Source organism: Brachionichthys hirsutus, chromosome 11, assembly GCF_040956055.1.
Source record: "Brachionichthys hirsutus isolate HB-005 chromosome 11, CSIRO-AGI_Bhir_v1, whole genome shotgun sequence".
Taxonomy (NCBI): domain Eukaryota; kingdom Metazoa; phylum Chordata; class Actinopteri; order Lophiiformes; family Brachionichthyidae; genus Brachionichthys; species Brachionichthys hirsutus.
This window is the reverse complement of record NC_090907.1, coordinates 8,128,203-8,149,151: the sequence shown is the minus strand read 5'-3', so window position 1 is coordinate 8,149,151 and position 20,949 is coordinate 8,128,203. Positions and strand designations below refer to the sequence as shown.

Below are 20,949 nucleotides of genomic sequence, written 5' to 3'. Positions count from 1 at the left end.
CTTGTGATTTACTGCCTGGAGCCCCGACAGCAGTCTGAGCAGTCTGAGGAGTTCAAGGAGATCTGTAATGAGAAATTCCTGATCCAGAGAGTCAAGGCCTCACTTGAGCCTCACCTCCTCCCACTGTTGCTCCTAAGTGCCATCAACACATAGATCAGGCACATCAAATCTCATGACCTGGGAATGACTCATGAGCCAAGACTATTCATGGCTTCCTGCCATTGTTTAACAAGGGAAGCATTGGAGTTGTGGACTTCACTTAAACCATTCGTTAATAGACATGGGCGCAAATGATGATTGAGTTTTTATTTAATGTTTTGGTCAAGGCAACGGCAGCAGGGTGCGCTTTTGCGGTAAGAGAAACCTGAAGACGATGCGACCATGGCCGGTAGCAGGTGCTTCTGATCCTCTCCTGGCTTAGATTCTTATTTGCTCATCACGTTTGATTCAAATTATATGATTTGACCTCATTTCTGAATTGCAGAGGACTAAAGAAGTAACTGAAGTAGATTTATGAGATTCAGGTTGCGGTAGATAATATTTCACAATACCAAACAGTTTTAACTCTCCTGTCTTTGGGGACCCAAAGGAAGTGGCCTTTCCCTTTGTCGGATGATAGAGAGAAAATAGGGGTGGAAGCAAGAGTGTGATAATGTGTTGAAAGGTTACTAAGGTAGACTTGGTAATTAGCCCCTGCAGGTCTGACATCATTAATCCATACCTTCTAATTAATGTGGGTTCCGTGATGCCAGGGGGTTGCCACATTATTCAACTCTAAATATATAAACTGCCTGTGTGCGTGCTGGAGTTCTAACTCTCTAAAATCGCCTCTGACATACCGAGTATTTTATACAAGCAACCCAGGGGCTTTCAGGGGGCTTTGTAACAAATCATATGCTCATGTAAATAGAATATTCACCGCTTGCATCCATCTGAACTGAAATTGAAATATATATATAGATAGAAATATATAGATAAATATATAGTTATAAGGCTATATAAAAATGTTATATTTTATTGATACAGTATTGAGTTTTTATCTTATTATCTCATTCGTTTTGTTAAAATTTCGGCATTAATGTCACTGTTTACACCTCAGAGAGGCATTCTGTAACATGTGCAATTTGAAATTCACCTTTTGCGACTTGTGCCCCGTGCTGCACATAACGAAGTATTTATCTGAACCACACTGAGTCAATATGCACGAGTCCCACCGCCAAACTGTACCACAGAGTCTAGAGTAGTGGATAAAAATACGGCTACCCGGGCAGTAACTGGAAACCTCTCAGTATCCCTCTGCCACATCAAGGAATTAAGAAAACACCAGTCAGCTTTTCTTTCCCTTTTTCCTGGAAGTACAGGATATGGTCATTGTTTTGTGGTTCAATTATAAGACCTGCAGAGAAAATAGTCTACTCTATGAAATATGCCCACATCCACCCCCTGTGAATCTTATGATCAATGCTGCTCAGTTTATTTTACAGTTAAAAGCCTTATGTGAACACAATCATCCATGCAAACTGAAATGTACAAGTTTTTTGCCTTTGTAACGCAGTGCTCACAGACAGGCCGCCACCCATCATTCGCCAAGGCCCATCCAATCAGACGCTCGGGGTGGACAGCGTGGCGTTGTTAAAGTGTCAGGCATCAGGAGACCCCATCCCCTCTGTCAGCTGGCTGAAGGATGGGATCAGTCTGCTGGGAAAAGACCCCCGTATGTCCCTGCAGGAGCTGGGCAGCCTACAGATCAAAAGCATTAAGGTAAAGGATGCTATTGGTCTTACTGGTACTAAGAACAACTAATCACTCTACTCTGCTACTCTGCCAATGATATATCTCCAAAGCGCTGTCTCTAAGTACAGTTTGGCCTGTGATTTTATTACATCCGCTCCCTTATTGCTTCACAACATGCCACCACTTCTCAAAGTCACCACTATCCTTGATCTTAAGTTAGACATTTACACATTCGCACACACGCTCGCATGATTGCAGTGCACAAGCCTTTGTTCAAGTCAGCAGGACGTAACTTAAGCATAGCTTGGATGATGAAGGTACCATAATGCCTTAAATTGATGAATAGGCAGCATCGATTTCTTTTTAATTGTTTGATGGTATCACTTAGTGTCCCGACAGCTCAAACTGCGCGGCCTCAGCTGTGCAGGGCTGGATGGGCTCCAGCTGTAGTGAAGAAACGTGCGCATACATGCACACATGTGTGCACACATGCACGTTTAGAGATGATTCAATTTAAAAGGCTCGCCTCTTCCTTTCCCCACTTGGAGGCCTCAGTGGAATATCTATTACGTTTGACAAAGCTGCCGACCACTGACATGTTATTTAATAAATGGAAGGCGTGCGCAGGGACAAAACCCAGCAAACTACCAAAGTTCCTAAGAGGGATGGAGAGACAAGCCAGCTGTCATCGGTCCAGGGGGTTCCAGCAGTCCACCCTAAATTAATTAGCCCTGCTTTGTTGTGGTCGGCAGGACAGTGGAGGGGGGGGGGGGGGGGGTGGAAAAGTGATGGGACGGTGCTGAGTAGAAAATGGAATTCATTAGGAAATTAGCGTCAGCACTTTGAGGCTCTCACAAATGACACACAATTTTGCCAGCGCAAGGCTGGTTCATGAAATTGCCCCATCACTTCACAGTATTTCAGCGACAGAAGGAGCCATTCAGTCATCCTGGTCCCAGAGCATGTGAAATTAAATGTCCCTTCCACTAAATGTGCTTTTAGTGGAGTCATTAGACTTTGTGTGGGTTTTTACATTTATTCATTTATACATGTGTATTCAACTGTGTACCAGCTCTCCGACTCTGGGATCTACACCTGTGTGGCCACCAGCTCCAGTGGGGAGACATCATGGAGTGCTTTTTTGGAGGTCAAAGGTACAGGATTTGGTAATGGCTACATGTATTTTATGAGCAGAAAATAAAAAAATCTATTTACTGTAATTTTAATTCCAAAAATTTCTGATTTTTCTTTTTCCATCTATTTAGAATCAGGTGAAGTGGTTGTCATGAAAAACCATGATGAGAATGAGCTTCCAGGTCCTCCATCTAAACCTCAGGTCACCGATGTCACGAAGAACAGTGTGTCTTTGTCCTGGCAGCCTGGGATCACCGGAGCATCGCCAGTCTCCTCATTCGTCATCGAGGCATTCAGGTCTGTTTAAAAAGTGACATCACAACCTTTCTCTGTAGTTAGCAGTCTATTTATGTGGCAGCTTGCATGGAAAAATGCATTGAACCATGAAAAATGTAATAAAATAAATAATAAACAACTTTTCTTTTTTTTTATGTTGCAGTCAATCAGTAAGCAATAGCTGGCAGACGGTAGCAGATCACATCAAGAACACTCAGTTCACTGTGAAGGGACTCCGGCCCAACACCATCTACCTGTTCATGGTCCGAGCCGTCAACCGCCAGGGTCTTAGCGATCCAAGCCCCATGTCCGATCCTGTGAGAACACAAGGTACCTCACACATGAATGTCAATGGAAAGCTATCTATGTATATTCAGTAGGGGTGTAACGGTACACTAAAATGACATTTCGGTTCGGTTCGGTAAATCTTCGGTACCAAAAAAGCAGAAATAAATAGCTTGAAAAATTTCTGGTAATATTTTGCCCAGGACTTTAGTTTTGCACGGAGCGCTAAGATCGCACAAGTAATAAATGTAATGAGAATAAGTGCATAAATCCGAAACGATACGCAAGTGCACCGAACCGAACATGCAGAACCGCAACGGTTCAATACATCCCGTGAACCCTTACACGCCTAATATTCAGTGAAACCTCGGTTCTCGATCGACTCGGGAGTCGTTGAACAACTTCGTTTTTGACCAAAGAAATTTTGTTTAAAATGCTTCGGACGTCGAAAAGAATTCCGTAGTTCGAACACACTTGTGTAGCTGAGGCAAACCGAACACACGCGAACGAGGGCAGAGTCTCCCCGTGTAGGTTCGGTTTGAGTCGACCTGCAATAGGAGAAAGACTGCTATTTGTTTCCTTCATCTGTGGATTTTTTTGCTTTGTTCACTTTATCTTCGACAACCGTGGTTCCACTGTATATATGGTCTATCTATGTGCCCCCCCCCCCCCTCCAAGTATAATTTCTGTTTCTTCTAATACACAGAGGTCACTGTGTTCCCTGCCAGAGTGTCACAATTAGCAGCCCCTCAAAGTATCCTGCGGTGAATAGCTGTTCTGAAACACTGGAGAAATTTCCAGAGGTCAAATTCCTCATTTCGGTCCAGCTCATTAAGGCTACACTCAAGCAATTATGCAAAATAATCATTCCTACTTTTGGATGGCCCATCCGCGTTGCTGCTATCCATGCAATGTTAATGAGCATAGCAGGAGAAAATGACACCCTCCAAACAAACAGGATTTAATACTGACTATTCCATGTCCAGATTACGATGCCATGTCAAATTCCCAGCAAAAAATATAATAAATTAAATGTATGTTTAAAAAAAAGTATTCAGGCAGCATTCAGCATAGCTCATTGGTGCTGCTCTGGTCTTGATATGACGTATTGATAGATCATTCGTTATGGCATGCATCAATCACAAATTTAACTTTCACTTCTTTTTAACTTCTTTGACTTGTCTGGTCCCATTGCTGAGGCCCCTGAGGCATGATACATTTCTTCTTTCAACTTTTTTGAAAATGGTTTTCAGTGGAATTTTTTTTAAATGCACTCAGCATCTCATGTGCTGGGTTTTATGTTGCTTTTAACTTGAAACACAAGCAAGAACAACACGGGAATGAAGCTCGGTAAAAACAGTGTCATAGTGTCTGATTGTCTCCTTCCCTGTCAGTCTGGGGCTGCACATTCATGGTTCAGTTGTTCATTGGGTTGTTCAGTGAGTGGATACGAGTCACACGTCTGAAGAAAGTTTCTGTTCTTTTCTTTTCTCCAAACCAGACGTCTGCCTCATTACAAAATACCATTCAGCCATTTTAATGCAGATGAACTGACTCCTTTGAAATGAAGTTGCGATAACCAAATATGACCTTTTTTTGTTGAAAACCAATTGGTCTATTCAGTCACTCTTTTCCCATTCCACTTATGATTGCTGTGAATGAGCTTTTTTTTCTCATGAAGAACAGAATCACTGTGGGTGGGTGACATTTTATTTTGCCACCTCTTTATCTCTCACTAATTTTTCTGTCTTTCTCTCTCAGATATAAGTCCTCCAGCTCAGGGGGTCGACCACAGACATGTACAGAAGGAGCTTGGTGAGGTCATAGTCCGGTTGCACAACCCGGTCGTCCTGAGTCCAACAAAGATTCAGGTCACGTGGACAGTAAGTGAAGCTTGTCTTTCTGCAAATAGGATGCATCTACATTTGATTAATGGTCGTCCTTCAGCAAGGTCATCAGTTATTTCATTGAAAATACATATATATTTAGAATATTTTCATTTGATTCCATAAAATGTTATCCAAATTCACATTAGTTATTAGAAAAGGTTGCGTTTTACCTTCATAAAGGTGTCCTTCTTGCTGAAAGTTCTTGCTGAATTCTACTATAAAATGGATTCAGACACAGCGAGGCAGGAAAGCTGCAACACATATGATGGCGGTCCGAGGAACTATAGTTAGAACAAAAGCAGTGAATGTAAAGACGTACTCATCCATGATCTGTGAGCCCATGAAGCACATTGAGGATGGAGACTATTCATTCTTTGCTGCAAGATTATTTCCTTTAACCGCATGTGCATGAGGAGATGTCAAAGACATCTGGCTGTTCATCAATGTTCCATTTGTCTTCGTCTTGAAAAAGACACAGGAATAAATTTAGATTGAAATTAATGTTTCCGGTCAACCTGTGTTTTGCCAACAGCAGTTTTCCTACCAGGAGTGGGGGGGAGTGGATTAATCTTCCTTTACATCTGCTCTTCCACTGTGAATAGGAGCTTATTCCCTCACCACAAGAATCAGCACATTATATCACAGAAGAGGCCATTTTTATCTAATGTGTAAAATGAGCTGCCGCCTTGGCTAAAATGATTTGATGTAATTGTATGGTGATGAGGACAAAGTGGCTGAGGTGTTCATACATTAACTGTATGTGCTGCTTTATTTTGATATGCCGTGTCCAAATTGCTCCGGTCCAAATCTGTTTCATTACCCACCAATCACTTAGCGCCATTGCTTGCCTGTTTTCTTCTTCAAATCTACCACATTGTCAGCTTTCCTGGCAACATGTTTATTGACCCTGTAATAAGTTTCACCCATGACCATTTTAATGCATTTCTTTATGATTGTAACGCACGATCAACACAAATCAATCAGGGACTTCTCAGTAAACAGAGGGGGGCTGCACTAAGAGAGCTTTTATATTCCCAAATCATCCATTAATGAGTCACACATCCAGTTTTCTGAGTTACCCTGGCTCTGCCGGTGAAAAACAGATGCTTTATATCCGCCTGAAAGCTTTGCTCACTTCTTCTACTGTTAACAAGCCGTTACAATGACTTATGCAGCACTCCTCTGCTGCATAAATTCTGTGTTTTCTGTCGAGCTAAATGGACCCAAGCTTTAAGGAAGGGGTCCTTTATGGCTTGCCAGGGGCCCTCACATTTCCAGTCTCTTTGTCTTTTCTGTGGGACAAATTTGTCGTTATGGTCTTTACTCTGTATCATCCCTACGTCCCATGGGTGCCTGCATTTGTTGCGGCAGCACAAATGTACATCTTAGATGTGGTGGAACCTGCTTTCCAGTGCCCTTTAGTATTTACCATATTATGCATAGGCAGCATGCAAATGTCCTTTAAGACGGCATTGCAGGCAGTTTTTATAATCGAAGGGGTAACATTTTGAGGCTGGCAGCCTTTGTAATTTAATGGTATTGATTGAGTTAAGTGTGTCATGGTGGGTGATGAAATGCCCATTATACAAGCGGTAACCTCAAAAGTGTCGTGAATGCAACCCTGTGAGGAATTTGCAGAAATTCATCCTTTTACGTGCCGCTGGTCCGAGATGGCATCTACCAATTGCTCCAGCACTGCTCCTTTCTGACTGAAATACAACTGTAATCTTGTCTTAATTTCCTTTCTCAGGTGGATCGTCAGCCCCAGTTCATCCAGGGTTACCGAGTTCTGTACAGGCAGACGTCAGGAATGTCTTCACCAGGACTCTGGCAGACCCAGGATGTAAAGGTCCCTTCTGAGCGTGGTATCGTCCTCTCTGCACTTAAAAAGGGTATTGTGTATGAGATCAAGGTTCGCCCTTACTTCAACGAGTTTCAAGGCATGGACAGTGAATCCAGAACTGCACGCACCTCTGAGGAAGGTAGGAAGAAGAGCATGCTGGGTATTTGTGTGTTATCTCTGTAAGCAATAAGCACACATGCAACACAGCACATCAAACTGTGGATGCATAACTGCCGCGTAGGATGATGTCTGATGTAATTCTGTAGCTTTCATGTTTTCTTGTCCTGACATTACAAAAGCTGTTGTCCCTTGATGTTAAGAACGATATATGTGAATAGTTTTCATGTTTGTACCTGTCTGTGTGACCTTCCAGCTGTGCCTTTGTTTATGATTGGTGATGTGGGTGCCAACCTACTGCTAATCCATCACACGGCAGCCACAAGCCCGAGTTGTGATCGGACAGGGAATCTGTTGTGTGTTTCACGGTGCCGCGCACAGCTCTGTGTTTGCGCCGGTTTCGGGGTTTTTTTAACCTATGCCAGAACAGAAGTGCATCCAAAAACATGACACCAATCTCACTTGAACATTTGTATCTAATAAAGGAAATTCAAATATGATGTCATCTGAAGTGCTGCTATACATTCATACAACAGAATAACATCTAGACTGTTCGTACTTGAGACAAAGCCCATCTCTCAGTGACAGATTTAGGTTTGCATGTATAGTCGACAGTTCACATCCTGTCTATGTGACAGGCCAATTTATTTTCCCTTCCTCAGAGAGACCATATCTCCCATGACCAGCCAGCGTGTGCTGCTGTATTGGAACTACCATCACATAACAGCTGTTTCTTCCATGTGCACACATACACAGTAAACGCATTCATAGCTGTACACCACCTCACTCTCAGGCCACCAGAACATGTAGTCTCAGCAATTACCAATGCTGATAACTCCTTTCTTCCCCTCTATCTGTGTCCATGTCACTGAGAGAGGCTGACCGCTTTCCCGTCTGTCACGACCCTGCCGCTGTGCATGGTCACAGCTGATACGCCCTCAAACACACAGCTCCAGGCTCCTCAGCGACACGAGAAGGGCCGGGAAGGGCACCTCTTTACTGAGAGTGATTGAAGCTTTGGTTGTCCATTACCTAACACAATTATGAGATTCCTAAAGCTGTGTAAAGCTGAAGGTTGTGTGTCATTACAGTTCACTCTGAACTCCAATACAGTGTCCGTCTCTGCAGTTGTTTTCACACATTCTCACACTCCTCTCCATCTGGATAGTCATAAAATACACTTGGTTATCTGCTAACTGATTCCCACTGAATGGTAGTCAAAGAGGTCATTTAAGGGGCACATACTTTATGCTAAATAATGCTTATCGAGGGGGGAAGGTGAACACTGTCATTGTTGTGCACATGCTCATTGGTAGTGGACTCGTCTTCATCCATGTTAATGGTCATCTCTTGGAAAAGACCAAAGACTTCCTCCCACACCGCCCACAGCTTCACATTAGCTGTTGACTCTGTTTTCTTTGTTGGGTACGATGTGTTTGTTTTTCCTTTAACATGCAACACAGTACGGCATGCGTGAGAGAAAGGGGGTCACATTCCTGTCTGCCATATATCACTCCACTAATGGCTCTATTAGCACAGCCTCTGCAGGCCCCTAATGAAAAATGTGTATTGTTTAGTTCAAATATCTGCGATAATAAGCTGCTAAATCATTCATAACATTAACTTTGAACGACATTGTCTCTGATGGCTGCGGCGCGCCAGTCCAGCACTTTGTCACCTGGATGTAATGCAGCGTTGGATAGCCCTGAGCATGGTGGCTGATCAGATGCTCCCTCGGTAGATTGTTTCTAATCTGGCCAAGGTTTTGGGTTCATCATTGGACCCATTCATCTTCCGCCATGCCAAGCCTGCCTGGATCTCTGGGGGGCTGGTGTGGCCAATCGTGCTGAGGGATGAGCACAGATTTACAGGGTGACATGTGCCATTTTGGATGGAGGCGAAGTGAGGGAGAGGCAGCCCAGGAGTAATTGACCTGTCAGTATTCCGCTGTGGCGCCGCTCTCCTGCCAGCAACTGCGGAAATGAGAAAACATTATTTTTCAAATGTTTTTTTTTTTTCCAGTTGGACCAACTGTTTCATTTGTCCTCTTTTACCCCTTGTAAGGTCAGAGGACTGTTGCCATCAGAATAACAACAGAGTGAGCTTTATGAAAGCTTGGCTTGTCTTGTTTCCATCCACTCCCCTTCTTCCCGTGGACAGAGATGATTCATTTAGGCTCGCTCTCAAGCTCTCTCTGAGCCTTATGCACTGGCTTTACTTTCAATAGAACTGCTCAATATGTTTACAGAAACCTTTATTCTTCTTCTGAAACATTTTAGATATATATGTCTATATCCATCTTGTCTATGCTTCATCCTATACGCCTGTTGACTTGCACACCACCCAAAGTTGGTCAGTGTTGGGTCCAAATGAAAATCTAGCAAGGACTGAAACCCAGGATGCGGAGGCAGGAAGTCAATATAAGTCTTTAATAGGTGCTCAAACAGAAAACGCTCAGTGAAAAGGGGGGACGGGCTGGAACATCCAAAAATCCAAATAACACAAAACTCAGCCAAAGCAAAATCAAAGAGCAAGCCGTTCAATACAATAACGAAAAATCACAGCGAAAGAAAAAAGAGACGGGTGAAGAGGCTGGAAAAAAATACAATTTGCTGGTCAAATTAAAAATGCACTTCCACAGTGAAAAAATACGGGAATATAACCATTTAGTTATGGCAGAGGAAGGGCTGGCATCACAGAGCAAAGAGTATAGAGTCACGCAGAGCGAGAGCACAGGAACCCAAATGATCACGATAAACTAACTAAAAACCAAACCCTGACGGGTCAGAGCGTGAGTCTCAACTTCAATACACTTACACAACTGCGCCAGACTCTTCTTTTCTAAATCTCAGTATAGTCTCTGTACAAATCCACCTTGCTTGGACAAGATATTAAATCAAGACATTAATGATATTTCTACGCAGACCTGCCCTTGTCTTGTTGTAAATCGCCCCTCGAGACATTTTGACAGTTTTCAGCCAACTTTGCTGTCCCCAGAAAAATATGTAGGTGTGTCTCATTTTGCTTTTCAGCACGCGTCCGTGTGCATTTGAGAGTTCTAGTTGAAATTCGCTATTGCTACCGTGTGAACCCTGAGGGCCTTGTTTCTATGGATTAAATCATCTTCTTCTGTCTGAACAGGGGAACGGTGTATTTTTATTATTGATCAGTTTATTTTGTGCCTCTTCTTTCAGCTCCCAGCGCTCCACCTCAGCAGGTAACCGTCCTGACTGTGGGAAACCAGAACAGCACTTCCATCAGCATCTCTTGGGATCCCCCTCCCCCCGACCACCAGAACGGCATCGTCCAGGAGTACAAGGTACGGTTTTTATTGTTCTTTGCCTTATTTCTGATTTAACTGAAATAACATCATGTGGAATCAACCTGCCTTTGACCGCTCTGCTTCAGATATGGTGTCTAGGGAATGAAACGCGCTTCCATGTGAATAAGACGGTGGATGCGGCCATACGCTCGGTGGTGGTGGGCGGGCTGCAGGTTGGCGTGGTGTACAGGGTGGAAGTTGCTGCCAGCACAAGCGCAGGGGTTGGAGTCAAGAGTGAACCTCAGTCTATTATTATTGGTAAGATGGATTGATACACAGCATTCACAACTTTCCAAACTCCAGTTGAGGTTTTCCATGCAATTTACATCAGTGTTCACAAAGGATACTATTTGATGATTTTGTTAAAATTCTTTTTTGACGTGTGGTCGGACCACAATTTGATTTATGTGGAGCTCAAGCAGATTGTGCCTGATTTGACCCATAACTGATGGCTTGGCCTGGAGCATGTTCTTATTTCCCCAGTGTCACTCACACAATCCATCTCCAAGAGCAGAGCCCCGAGCTTGCAGTTATTGTACATTGCGTGTTTGAGTTTCTGTGCAAATGGCTGCGGTATCATCTGGTCACACAGTAATAAAAAGATGAAAGGCATTTGTGCAACTTGCTTGCATGGAAGTCTAATGTGTGCGTATTTGTTCTTCTTGCAAATGCATGTGTTCCTGTCAGTTGGTGGGAACATTTGTTTGCGCTCCAGGAAATATTGTCAGACAGGCTGAGCTCTGATTGGAGATCAATACTAGCCAGGATCCTCTCATTTCACATGGTGTGTTTTACCGACGGTGGAGTGAAATAGGGGCTGAGCTAAGCAAACAACTTCACCTTTGGGTTTGTTATATGCTTTAAGGCTTTGTCTTTTTCCCAGTCTGTACATTATATTTCGCTCACATCCTTCAGAACTATAACCGACCCCACTGGTCAATATCTCAGCCTCAATTCATCAGACCTACTTTCTTCCACCTTACGTTAGCCTTTACCCTCTCGATGTATATGTGGGTGTTCATTCCGCTCAGCGAAGAACCGTAACATGTTCAAGCCCTTTAATATCACAAAGCTAATTATTTTTTATTGTATTACCTTGAAGCAGCAGATCGGGCACCGCGGATTTGTTCCCTCACTGTTTCTCTGATTTTAGTTATAGACGGCATCACTTTACCAATAATTTCTTTGCCCCCAGGTAAAGAGTTTCGGGACGTGATTATACATGGAAACCGTAACAACAGCATCACTGAGCAGATCACCGACGTGGTGAAACAGCCGGCTTTTATCGCAGGTATCGGAGGGGCCTGCTGGGTCATCCTCATGGGCTTCAGCATCTGGCTCTACTGGAGGAGAAAGAAGAGAAAGGGCCTGAGCAACTACGCAGGTCGGACATAGATTTACGCCAACCTTCTGCAGTAAATCCTCCTCGCGCCATTCAGTCAAAAGTTATCATCTTTCTCTGTCAAAAAAAGACATTATCTTTTAGCATTGATCAGCACAGGCATCATGAAACATAGGAGAGGCTGCTACCGGAGCTGCTGAAACAGCTACAATGTTAAAGTTCAACAAAAAGACAGACATTAGTAGGAATCATTTTCAAACTGCTGTACGAGCTTTTGTGGAATCCGCCCACAGCGTTTGCGAATAGCCCAGGGTGGTCTAACTGAGTGGGCAGACTGGACTCTCTGTAGGTCACTGAAGGTGGAGTTCATCCACCTCCCCTCCCACACACTGACCCTGACAACTTACTGAGTGACTCCCCCCAGTCAGTACTACAAAACACCACGTCTACATGCACTGCCAGGGGTGTGAGATTTAATGAGCGAGCAGAAAACGGCAACCGACACGTAAATGATTCAATCAGGGCAGCGTGGTATTCTAACGTCGGTTAATGCCTTAATGCCCATTACAAGGTCAAGATAAGCTTATTTACATTGCTGTCCCGCCCCCCCCCCCCCCCCCCCCCCAGCTTTTTTTTATTATAAGTAAAATACATATTGTATAGGGGAGCTGGTATTAGCTGGCTTGGTTGTTGCACTCTTCCTTTCTGTTTGTTTCATTGTGCGTTTGTGTGTCCTTTGGTTGTCGCGACCGTTCCCACACCTCTGTGGCCTCTGAGCTGGCTGCTTTTCTGGCTGTGGTTCTGCATGCTTGGTGACGACACGATCGCACTCTATGATCCTCAGCATCTTCTTGGCTTGATCTGGTCCCCAGCGTTTAGATGCACCTAAAGCGCCGCTTAGTCTTCGCAGGCTTTAACACACAACTTTTCTGTCTTCTTGTTTTGCAGTTCAGTCCTTCACCTTCACCCCTGCAGGTACTGTTCATTTGTCCTGTCTCCTTGCTGCACCTCCATGCAGATTCATCGTCCCCACTTATAGTTTTTAATGCATAGATGCCAGACCGGCAGTCATTGCTAATGCAAATCTATGCTTCACGATCATGAAGTCAGTTGAACCAAATAGAAGAAGCCAATTAACAAGTCAAAGATATAGATTTGGTATTGGCAACGACTAGAGCCCTTATTTGCCTTATTTACATGTTCTGATGCATTTGTTTGTATGTCTGTTGTGCCTCCCTGTTTCTGAATGGAATTTCATCTAGTCTTGTGAGTTATTTTTTGTCCATCTTTTCCTGAAAGCCAGAGCATCCATTTTCCTCTTCCACCATTAATATTAATCTAAACTATGAAAAAAAAGTGTAATTTGTAGTCCGGAAAACACGATATATAAATGAGAAAGTTTAATGGCATTACAGATATAAGTGCAGTGTGAAATATGCACACAGGCTCCTGTATCGTGCACTAGCTAAACATCGGATAGCTAAATGTTTCCTGTAATCACCACCAGATTTTGATAAAGCATGCATGTTGCCATTTGGTCCCTTTTTAGCCTGTATCCAGAAATCCAAATGAGCCTGGCATTTCCAGCACAGCCGATGAAACTGCATTGATGTTGAGGAAATTAAAAAAATTGGAATCAAGTAATTTCCACAAGAGGTTTCATTGGCAAGTGTCAAACAAGGACAGATTAAACAGAGATTATGGAATTAGTGTGAGGTGATATTCAGAACATGAGCCAAAGTGTGACTGAAGAGTCTCACACTCCTGCTCTTTTTTTTTATTGACAATTAGTTGATGTATTGAGAGTGTCCCGTCTCGCCTCCTAAAGCTGTCAACACATGAGCGATCAATCAGTATGCCGTTGAGGTGTACAGCCGGCAAGAAAGAGATTTGATGGAATTTTTATATGCTGATTCTCTGCCCCCCCCCCCCTTCCCCTTGATGCTTATTAAAGGAGATTAATTTCGATTCATATTGGAGAACGTGCTTATCTGAAAAACAGAGGCGAGAGGCACAGCGATGGCGCCGTGTCGCTCTGGCCAACATAAAAGTGTTCCACAGCAGCCCAGAAATATGCCACAGATAGATACTTCAGAGACCTCCCCCCCTCCACAGACACCCCTCGCCTCCCCCATCCCCCCCCTTTTTTAGTCCCTTCTTCAATGTCGGAGAATTCTCGGATGCAAGTTTGCTGGTGGTGGAACAAAGAGATGTTGCTTCACCTATGGCTGAATAAGGAATGTGTTTTATTCAGGCAACGTAGGTTTTCTCTGCGTAAAAGGTTTGCTGGGTGTTGAGCATTTTATCTCCCCACTCTGCTACTCAGAATCTTAAAGCTTAATCCACTAAACAATTCAGCAAATTTCCCAACATGGTTTACCAGACTTGTTTTAAATTGTGTTTCTGATTCAGTTCAGAATAGAGAATCTGGGATTAGATGAGCTCAGTTATGTTGATGCTGCATTAAAAATGTTCCGTTATCAGATCTTGTATTCCACTGTGGATGTTTCCTCTTCCTCACATCTGCGTTTTGATGTCGCCCGTTGAAACCCCCACCTCTCTGGCCCATGCCTGGGCTTGTTCTGGAACCAGCCTGAATGAAACAGAAAAGAGAAGAGGAATGTTCATGTTCCTTCTCTCTTTAATCTCCATATGTGGAACAAATGAGCCAAATTACTAACAGCTCTCCTTCTCTCTCTTGAGTAAACCAGCCCCCCCATTGGTATGCGGTGATTTCCAAAAGTCTTACAACTTTTTTCTGTGTTTGCTGTGATCCATTGAAGTTCTAACATGCTTAGAACTCATGATGGTGCTTTGTCATCACGGCCGTTGAACAGAGATGAAATGGATCCATCGCAGCCTTCTCTCACTTTGAGCCATAGAGTTTTACTAGCCGTTGACAAAGAGTGCAATCCCTGTTATCTATAGATCACTGTAATGGAGCCGGCCGCTTGTATACGGCTACTGGGCCGCCCTGCTTGCTGAAGCATCAGTAACTCACCCTCCATGCTTGCAGATAGAAAACTCGGCGTGATTAATGAGCCCTCTGCCTTTTCTAATCACTTTTTGGCTGAGATTTAATCACAAATCTGATAATAACTCAGCAGCAAAATAAAAAAGATGAAATGAGTTTTTCCTCTCATCAGGCCTATTGTCCTTGAGGATCACATGACGTCTCTGCTTATTCAAAGCATTGTGCAGTCTTCATCGCTGCACTTTCTTTTCTTTTCTTTTTTTAATTTTTCATGAAAGGAATTGGACACAGAAGGACATCTGCATCCCTTCATCAATGCATCAACTATCTAGTTGTGTAAGAAAGCAGGATCTGTTGAAAACATGATGCAGCAACTGAAGGGAAAACTATACAGTAATAATAAAAAAAATATGATGTATTTTATCTTAATTAATCAAATGTGTGTTTCTTTCATAATATCATGCAATGGAAAACAAACTCAATATCTTGCTTTGTCTTCTTCCTTCCTTTATTTTCTGATTTCAGTGACTTTTCAGAGAGTTGATGGTGGCCTGATGAGCAACGGAAGGTGAGTGCTCAGCTGTTCATATCACTCGCAAATAAAAGTCCACCTGTCATTATTGCCGTTCCAACCCGCCTTTGCTGAGCTTGGCGTGCCTCAAGGCAACCTCTCCACACACCCTCATACATCAAGGGTGCATCAGGACTCTCTTGATTCCAACACTGAAGAATGACTGAAGGATCGAAAAAGAACCTAGAAACTGTCTGCGTGCCTGCCATGCAAGCCTCCATGCAAATATACATTTCTACAACATCTCCATTCATGCATTGATAGATGAACTCATAAATCTCCCCAACAGAATTAACAGAAACAATTTAAGCAGAGAGTGCTTTTATTTTGTCATTTATCTTACGCTGCCGGCTACAGGCAACCCAGGAGCCCTCCGGAGTGATAAATTTGCCTGTCACCTCGTGCGGGCGGCTCGGATCTGAGCACATGTAATAATGTAAAAATAATTACCCAAGGGAGAGATGTGTGCAGGTACCCCGCTTGCACCCCCACACTGCCTGCTTCGTTTCAGTGTGTGTGTGAGTGAAAGCGAGTGGGGCTGCAGAGACCAGGGCACATCTCAATGACACCAGTTACTGAGCCTTTGTGGGCATTCAAGGGACTCCCCTGAGAATCCTGGCCTTCTGTCTATCTCCTGCTTATCATACCTGGCTCGGTAAAGCCTCCAGATCTCAAACACTCGGTGAGATGTTGCCCACTAAGTCTGACCCTGTGTGTCTCTCGGCTTTTGGGAGTTTGTCTCTGTGGAGCTGCTGCATTTTTATATTGATTTATTTATTTTTCCTGTGACTGGACGCCACAATTGACAATTTTGCGTAGTGTTCAGTGAGCTGCCAGCATGCTCTCGATGAATTAACCACGCTGCATTCCGTGAATTTTCTCATCCACTTTCTGCTTTCGTGTTTTTCCTTCAATTTTCCACATAAGCGGTTCTGATTCTCACTTCAGCGAATGGGATTTGAAATGTCTGTATTTCTGGGGCTTCATATTTGTCATATCTCTTGTCGGTGCAGCAGCAACTGCCACAATTTTCACAACCCCGGAATAGGATGCATTCTGGGATTGCCATTCTAACGGGGGCATCTGAGCTGTTCGCCACTCCTGTGCCATCAAATCCCAGATGTTGGAACTTGCCCATCTGCTCTGAGAGTGAAAATGTACAGCACAGTATCAGAGGAAAATGTGTTAATTTGTTACATGGAATGTTTATTGCATTAATTAGACAATAGCAAATGAAGGCGCATCTGTTTTCAGTTTCCCATTGGCTCCTTCCAAATTGCCCTGACTAAACAATTACAGGTAATCGATCACAAAATAAATGATTCATGGAAGATGAATAGGTTGCATATTGGTAGACCTGGACGATTTGACTTTGGCAGCTCAATTGAAATTGATAAAGGTCAATAAGGGCTCATTCCTTGTCCCCTTGTCAATGTGGAGATAGCAATTAGGAGGAAGTAATAACTTCCTATCTTGGCACTGATCAATATCTGAGCAGAGCAGATTCACTGCAATAGGTGAGGAGAATAGGCTGAGCATTGCAGTGCACCGCTTTCATTGACTATGTTGCTATGGAGATTCCTTTGCATGCTGGGATTTGCCTGCTAAATGACAACATGTTTCTCTGTGAGATTTAATCAGAGACTTAATCTAGAAAGTAATCTGTGTTTCCCATTGCTTTAAGTGTTGGCTAATGTCTAGACTTTTAATCTAAGTTCCATTCACTCGTCCGTGAGACCATAAACACGTGATTTATGAAGTGGGATCTTTTACTTGCCTTATTTATGGGAAGCTCAGTGTCAGCCATCCTAGGCAGTATTTATGGTTCCCTCCCCCATCACAAGTAACTGAAATGTCGAACAGGAAGACAAAATGCTTCAAATCAAATTTTATCTTCCAAGGTTGACATCCATCTTTGGTCAGGCAGGGATTAAAAGTCAGGTGTTGACTTTTTATCATATGAATGACTGGATCTTCACCCCCCACCCCTGTATTTTACACATATTGATGCACGCGCACGTGCACACACATGCACACACAGTAGAAAACAGTATCATTGTAATTGTCCTAGTAGTACTGCTGTATGGTACAAATTTCAATGCAAGATTACACATGGTCTTTCTCTCAGGGATGGGGTTTGGACTCGCTGGAGAACACGATTGAATTAAGGAATGAAAGTGACACAAGTAATGAGACGCAGGCATCATCACAAAAAATGAAACATGAAAAATGAATCTTTGCAAACTTACTGCAAAAACACAAATAGACCTACAACATTGGTTGCTATGACACACAATCCAACAGTGTCTCCACGTCTTGCAGTTGATTGTGAACTTTTGTTCACAAACAGTCTTTCGGTATTTCTTTTGAAATACTCCACTGGCCTCCTCGTCCTCTGTTCCATCGGATCTTTAGTCTGACGGTGCTCACAACTAACAAGAGGGTGGATTAAAAGGGGAGACGGGTTGTTTTAGGGAAACAGAAGGCCTACAGAAAGATGGGATGGTGAGAGAGAATAATGGCAGTGGTGGACCATGCCAGAAAGTAACTGTGGTAGGAAAGAGAGAAAGAGATGTATTACCCTATAATAGTGCATCTGTGTCATGCACAGCCATCAATTTGAATGACTAGTTTCCCCAGAGGGCCTGTTTTGGCATTCAGAAACCACAGCAAGGGCTTATGGCTTGCCAGAGCTGCAGTTCATTTAGCCGCTCTGTGAAGCGGCTCTGCTCATTAGAACCTGTGGCTGAGGGACAGACTGACTGCAGCGCACCCATTACCTGCCCTTGTCCTCGGGGCTTGATGCTCGCCCCTTTCCACACGCAGCACCACACTGTAGCTAAGAAAGAAAAAAAGACTTCATCAGGCAGGCAGGCTGCTAACTGCTGTGCTGCACAGCTCGTCAGACAACACGTGTGTCCCCTGTATGCTTTGTCCTGCACTTCCCGGTGCTGACAACAGGGTGCGCTGTGCTTCTCAGAGGACAATGTCATCTGCTTCGTCAATTGTCTAAAATGTTGCCGAGAGAAAAAGAATGGAAGCAAAAACAAGTAAAATATGTTTTTGATGGTATTTTGTCTGCTTAAGATGTGTTTATGTCTGTATTACATTTTGTTCAGATTTATCTCAATCTGAAAGTAAACAAAAACACATAATTTAATTCCCTATTTTTTTCAGCAGCGTTATGGTAATGAGCCTCAAACGTGATTGTACACTAAATTGGACCTAATGGCCTCCCAGCAGTCATCCATGACAGGTTAAAGTCTTAATGGCTGATTTTAATGGGTCTCACCCCCTCGGAAGTGACACAACACCTGAAATGGAGCTGCCCTCTCCCATACGCAAATACCCCACAAGTGTGTCGAGGTTGTCTCGGCATGGCTGTAACGCAGGGTTTGACGTCTCATCAGAAACGAGTTTGACATCTGGATGTCACTGTAGGGGGCTGATGGAAAATATTACCAGAATGAAAGCATTATTCATGAATATGGAAACAATACACACGTGGGTGCACTGCTGTATGTATACAGAGAGCTGATGCATGCATTAGTGTCTCCACAGCATGCTTTTGCATTAATAACTCAGGGAATGTGGCAGACGCAACAGGAGAAGGAGCGATGAAGAGCTGTGAGTGCCGGAAACAATCCCACCTTTATGGGTGAAGAAACGTATTCGTAGAGTAGTTCTCCCTTTCTGAGCGTTTCATTAGCTGCAGTTTCTTTGGGCGAGCTTATCGCACGCAAGCACACAGTCTCCTCCAAAAACATTTAAACTTGTGTTAGCTGCTGGTTGCGATCATTTATTCATTCATAATGTATGGATTATTTCTGAATTCAGAAGCGTAATGCAGAATTAAACCGTGTATGATGTGTTGTTTTTTTTGCCTCCAATGTTTCAGTATGAATATAATAGGATGGTATGGTTAATCTTGCGTTTCCGCCTGTGTCTTTTCTCAGCCGGCCAGGCTTGCTCAATGCCAGTGACCCGGGTTACCCCTGGTTAGCGGACTCTTGGCCGGCCACCAGCCTGCCTGTCAACAGCAGCTCCGGGGGACCCAACGATCTGACAAATTTTGGCCGAGGAGGTGAGTGCCATAAAAAAAAAAAAAAAAGAAACATGCAGGAATAAAGATGAGAAATTGCCCTCCTTTCTGTTCTCGTGGCGCTCCTGTTCATCATGTACATATATGCATATCCCATGAGTGTTTGGTGGTATATCTATATATCACGTCAGATGATAGCTAGAGCATAAACAGCAGGGCCTCTACTGTCACCGGGCTGAGTAATGGCAGGTTGTCCAGCCTGGTGTCATCGCCCATGCTTCAGAGGAAAAGAATATGAGAGGAGAGATGGGCAGGAGAGCAGGGGGTGGATGAGCGTCTGAAAGGATGGTCGAGATCAGCCAGTCGTGAAGGACAAGCACAGCTTGACTGGTGCAGATGTGGACACTTCCGCCTCGGCTCTACATCATCTCCCCTTCACTAGGCGTGCAAACCACCCGCTGCAGAGAGTCGGCTTGTTCCTCCCTCGCTCTCTCTCGCTCTCTCTCTCTCCCTCTCTCTCTCTCTCTATGTGTGTGTGTCTCTCTGTCATCACAACCACATGCAGAGCGGCAGGATTATCCCTCATACATACGAGCAAGTTGATGTCTGAATACTCGAGAGCTACGGCTGTCCCGTAAGACCGCTCTCTTCTCCTATCCCAGATCTCCCCTCTGGGCAGGGGGATAAGACCGGCACCATGCTCTCTGATGGAGCCATTTACAGCAGCATAGACTTCACCACCAAAGCCAACTACAACAGCCCTGGCCAATCATCTCAGGCCACTCCGTACGCCACCACCCAGATCCTCCACTCCAGCAGCATCCACGAGCTGGCCGTGGACTTGCCTGAGGCCCAGTGGAAGGCCTCGCTCCAGGCAAAGCAGGAGATGGCCAACCTGGGATACTCCCTCCCTGACAAAAACTCCTGCAACAACAGTAAGTTTGTCTAACAAAGTGCGTGTGCTATTTGCAATTCATGGGGATGATGTTACTCTCACAAGTGTTTTTACCATATTTATGATGACCTGCCCCCTTTGGGTGAAATTTATCCAGTGACATCAAATACAAATCAAGGTAAATCAATAACAAATTTTTATTTCCAACAAAAGTGCTATTTGAATTTTTAATTTCTCCAAAAGTATTGAAAGCTTTTCTGAACACAGTTTTGTTGGAGACAGATGGTTTTAAAAAGAGTTACCCCCCTCCCCCCAGTAGATATTATCTTGATTACACTCCGAAGTGGAATAAATATCTCGTGAAAGGGTAGTGCAATTAAATCACCCATCCATTTTGCTGCTGGGGTTTTATGATGGTGCCACTCCTCCTTCAGGTAAGGAGTAAGTGCATCTCCATTTTACTTTGACCTATAATTTATGAAATAATCCTAATTAAGAGCAACAGAATTTAAGTCTTCCAATGTA

General features: G+C 43.7%; 1 protein-coding gene across 1 annotated transcript in view; it reads left to right on the top strand.

Moving 5' to 3' along the window:
- The window catches only part of robo2 (roundabout, axon guidance receptor, homolog 2 (Drosophila)), a 51,355-nt gene that overhangs the window by 15,618 nt on the left and 14,788 nt on the right, over positions 1–20,949 (top strand). Inside the window, exons 9-21 of the mRNA XM_068745771.1 lie at positions 1,556–1,761; positions 2,807–2,888; positions 3,000–3,165; positions 3,308–3,474; positions 5,191–5,312; positions 7,069–7,300; positions 10,473–10,597; positions 10,687–10,858; positions 11,796–11,984; positions 12,891–12,917; positions 15,442–15,484; positions 19,444–19,571; positions 20,192–20,464. Coding sequence (XP_068601872.1) covers positions 1,556–1,761; positions 2,807–2,888; positions 3,000–3,165; positions 3,308–3,474; positions 5,191–5,312; positions 7,069–7,300; positions 10,473–10,597; positions 10,687–10,858; positions 11,796–11,984; positions 12,891–12,917; positions 15,442–15,484; positions 19,444–19,571; positions 20,192–20,464 — 1,932 coding nt within the window. The remainder of the gene's footprint in view (positions 1–1,555; positions 1,762–2,806; positions 2,889–2,999; positions 3,166–3,307; positions 3,475–5,190; positions 5,313–7,068; positions 7,301–10,472; positions 10,598–10,686; positions 10,859–11,795; positions 11,985–12,890; positions 12,918–15,441; positions 15,485–19,443; positions 19,572–20,191; positions 20,465–20,949) is intronic.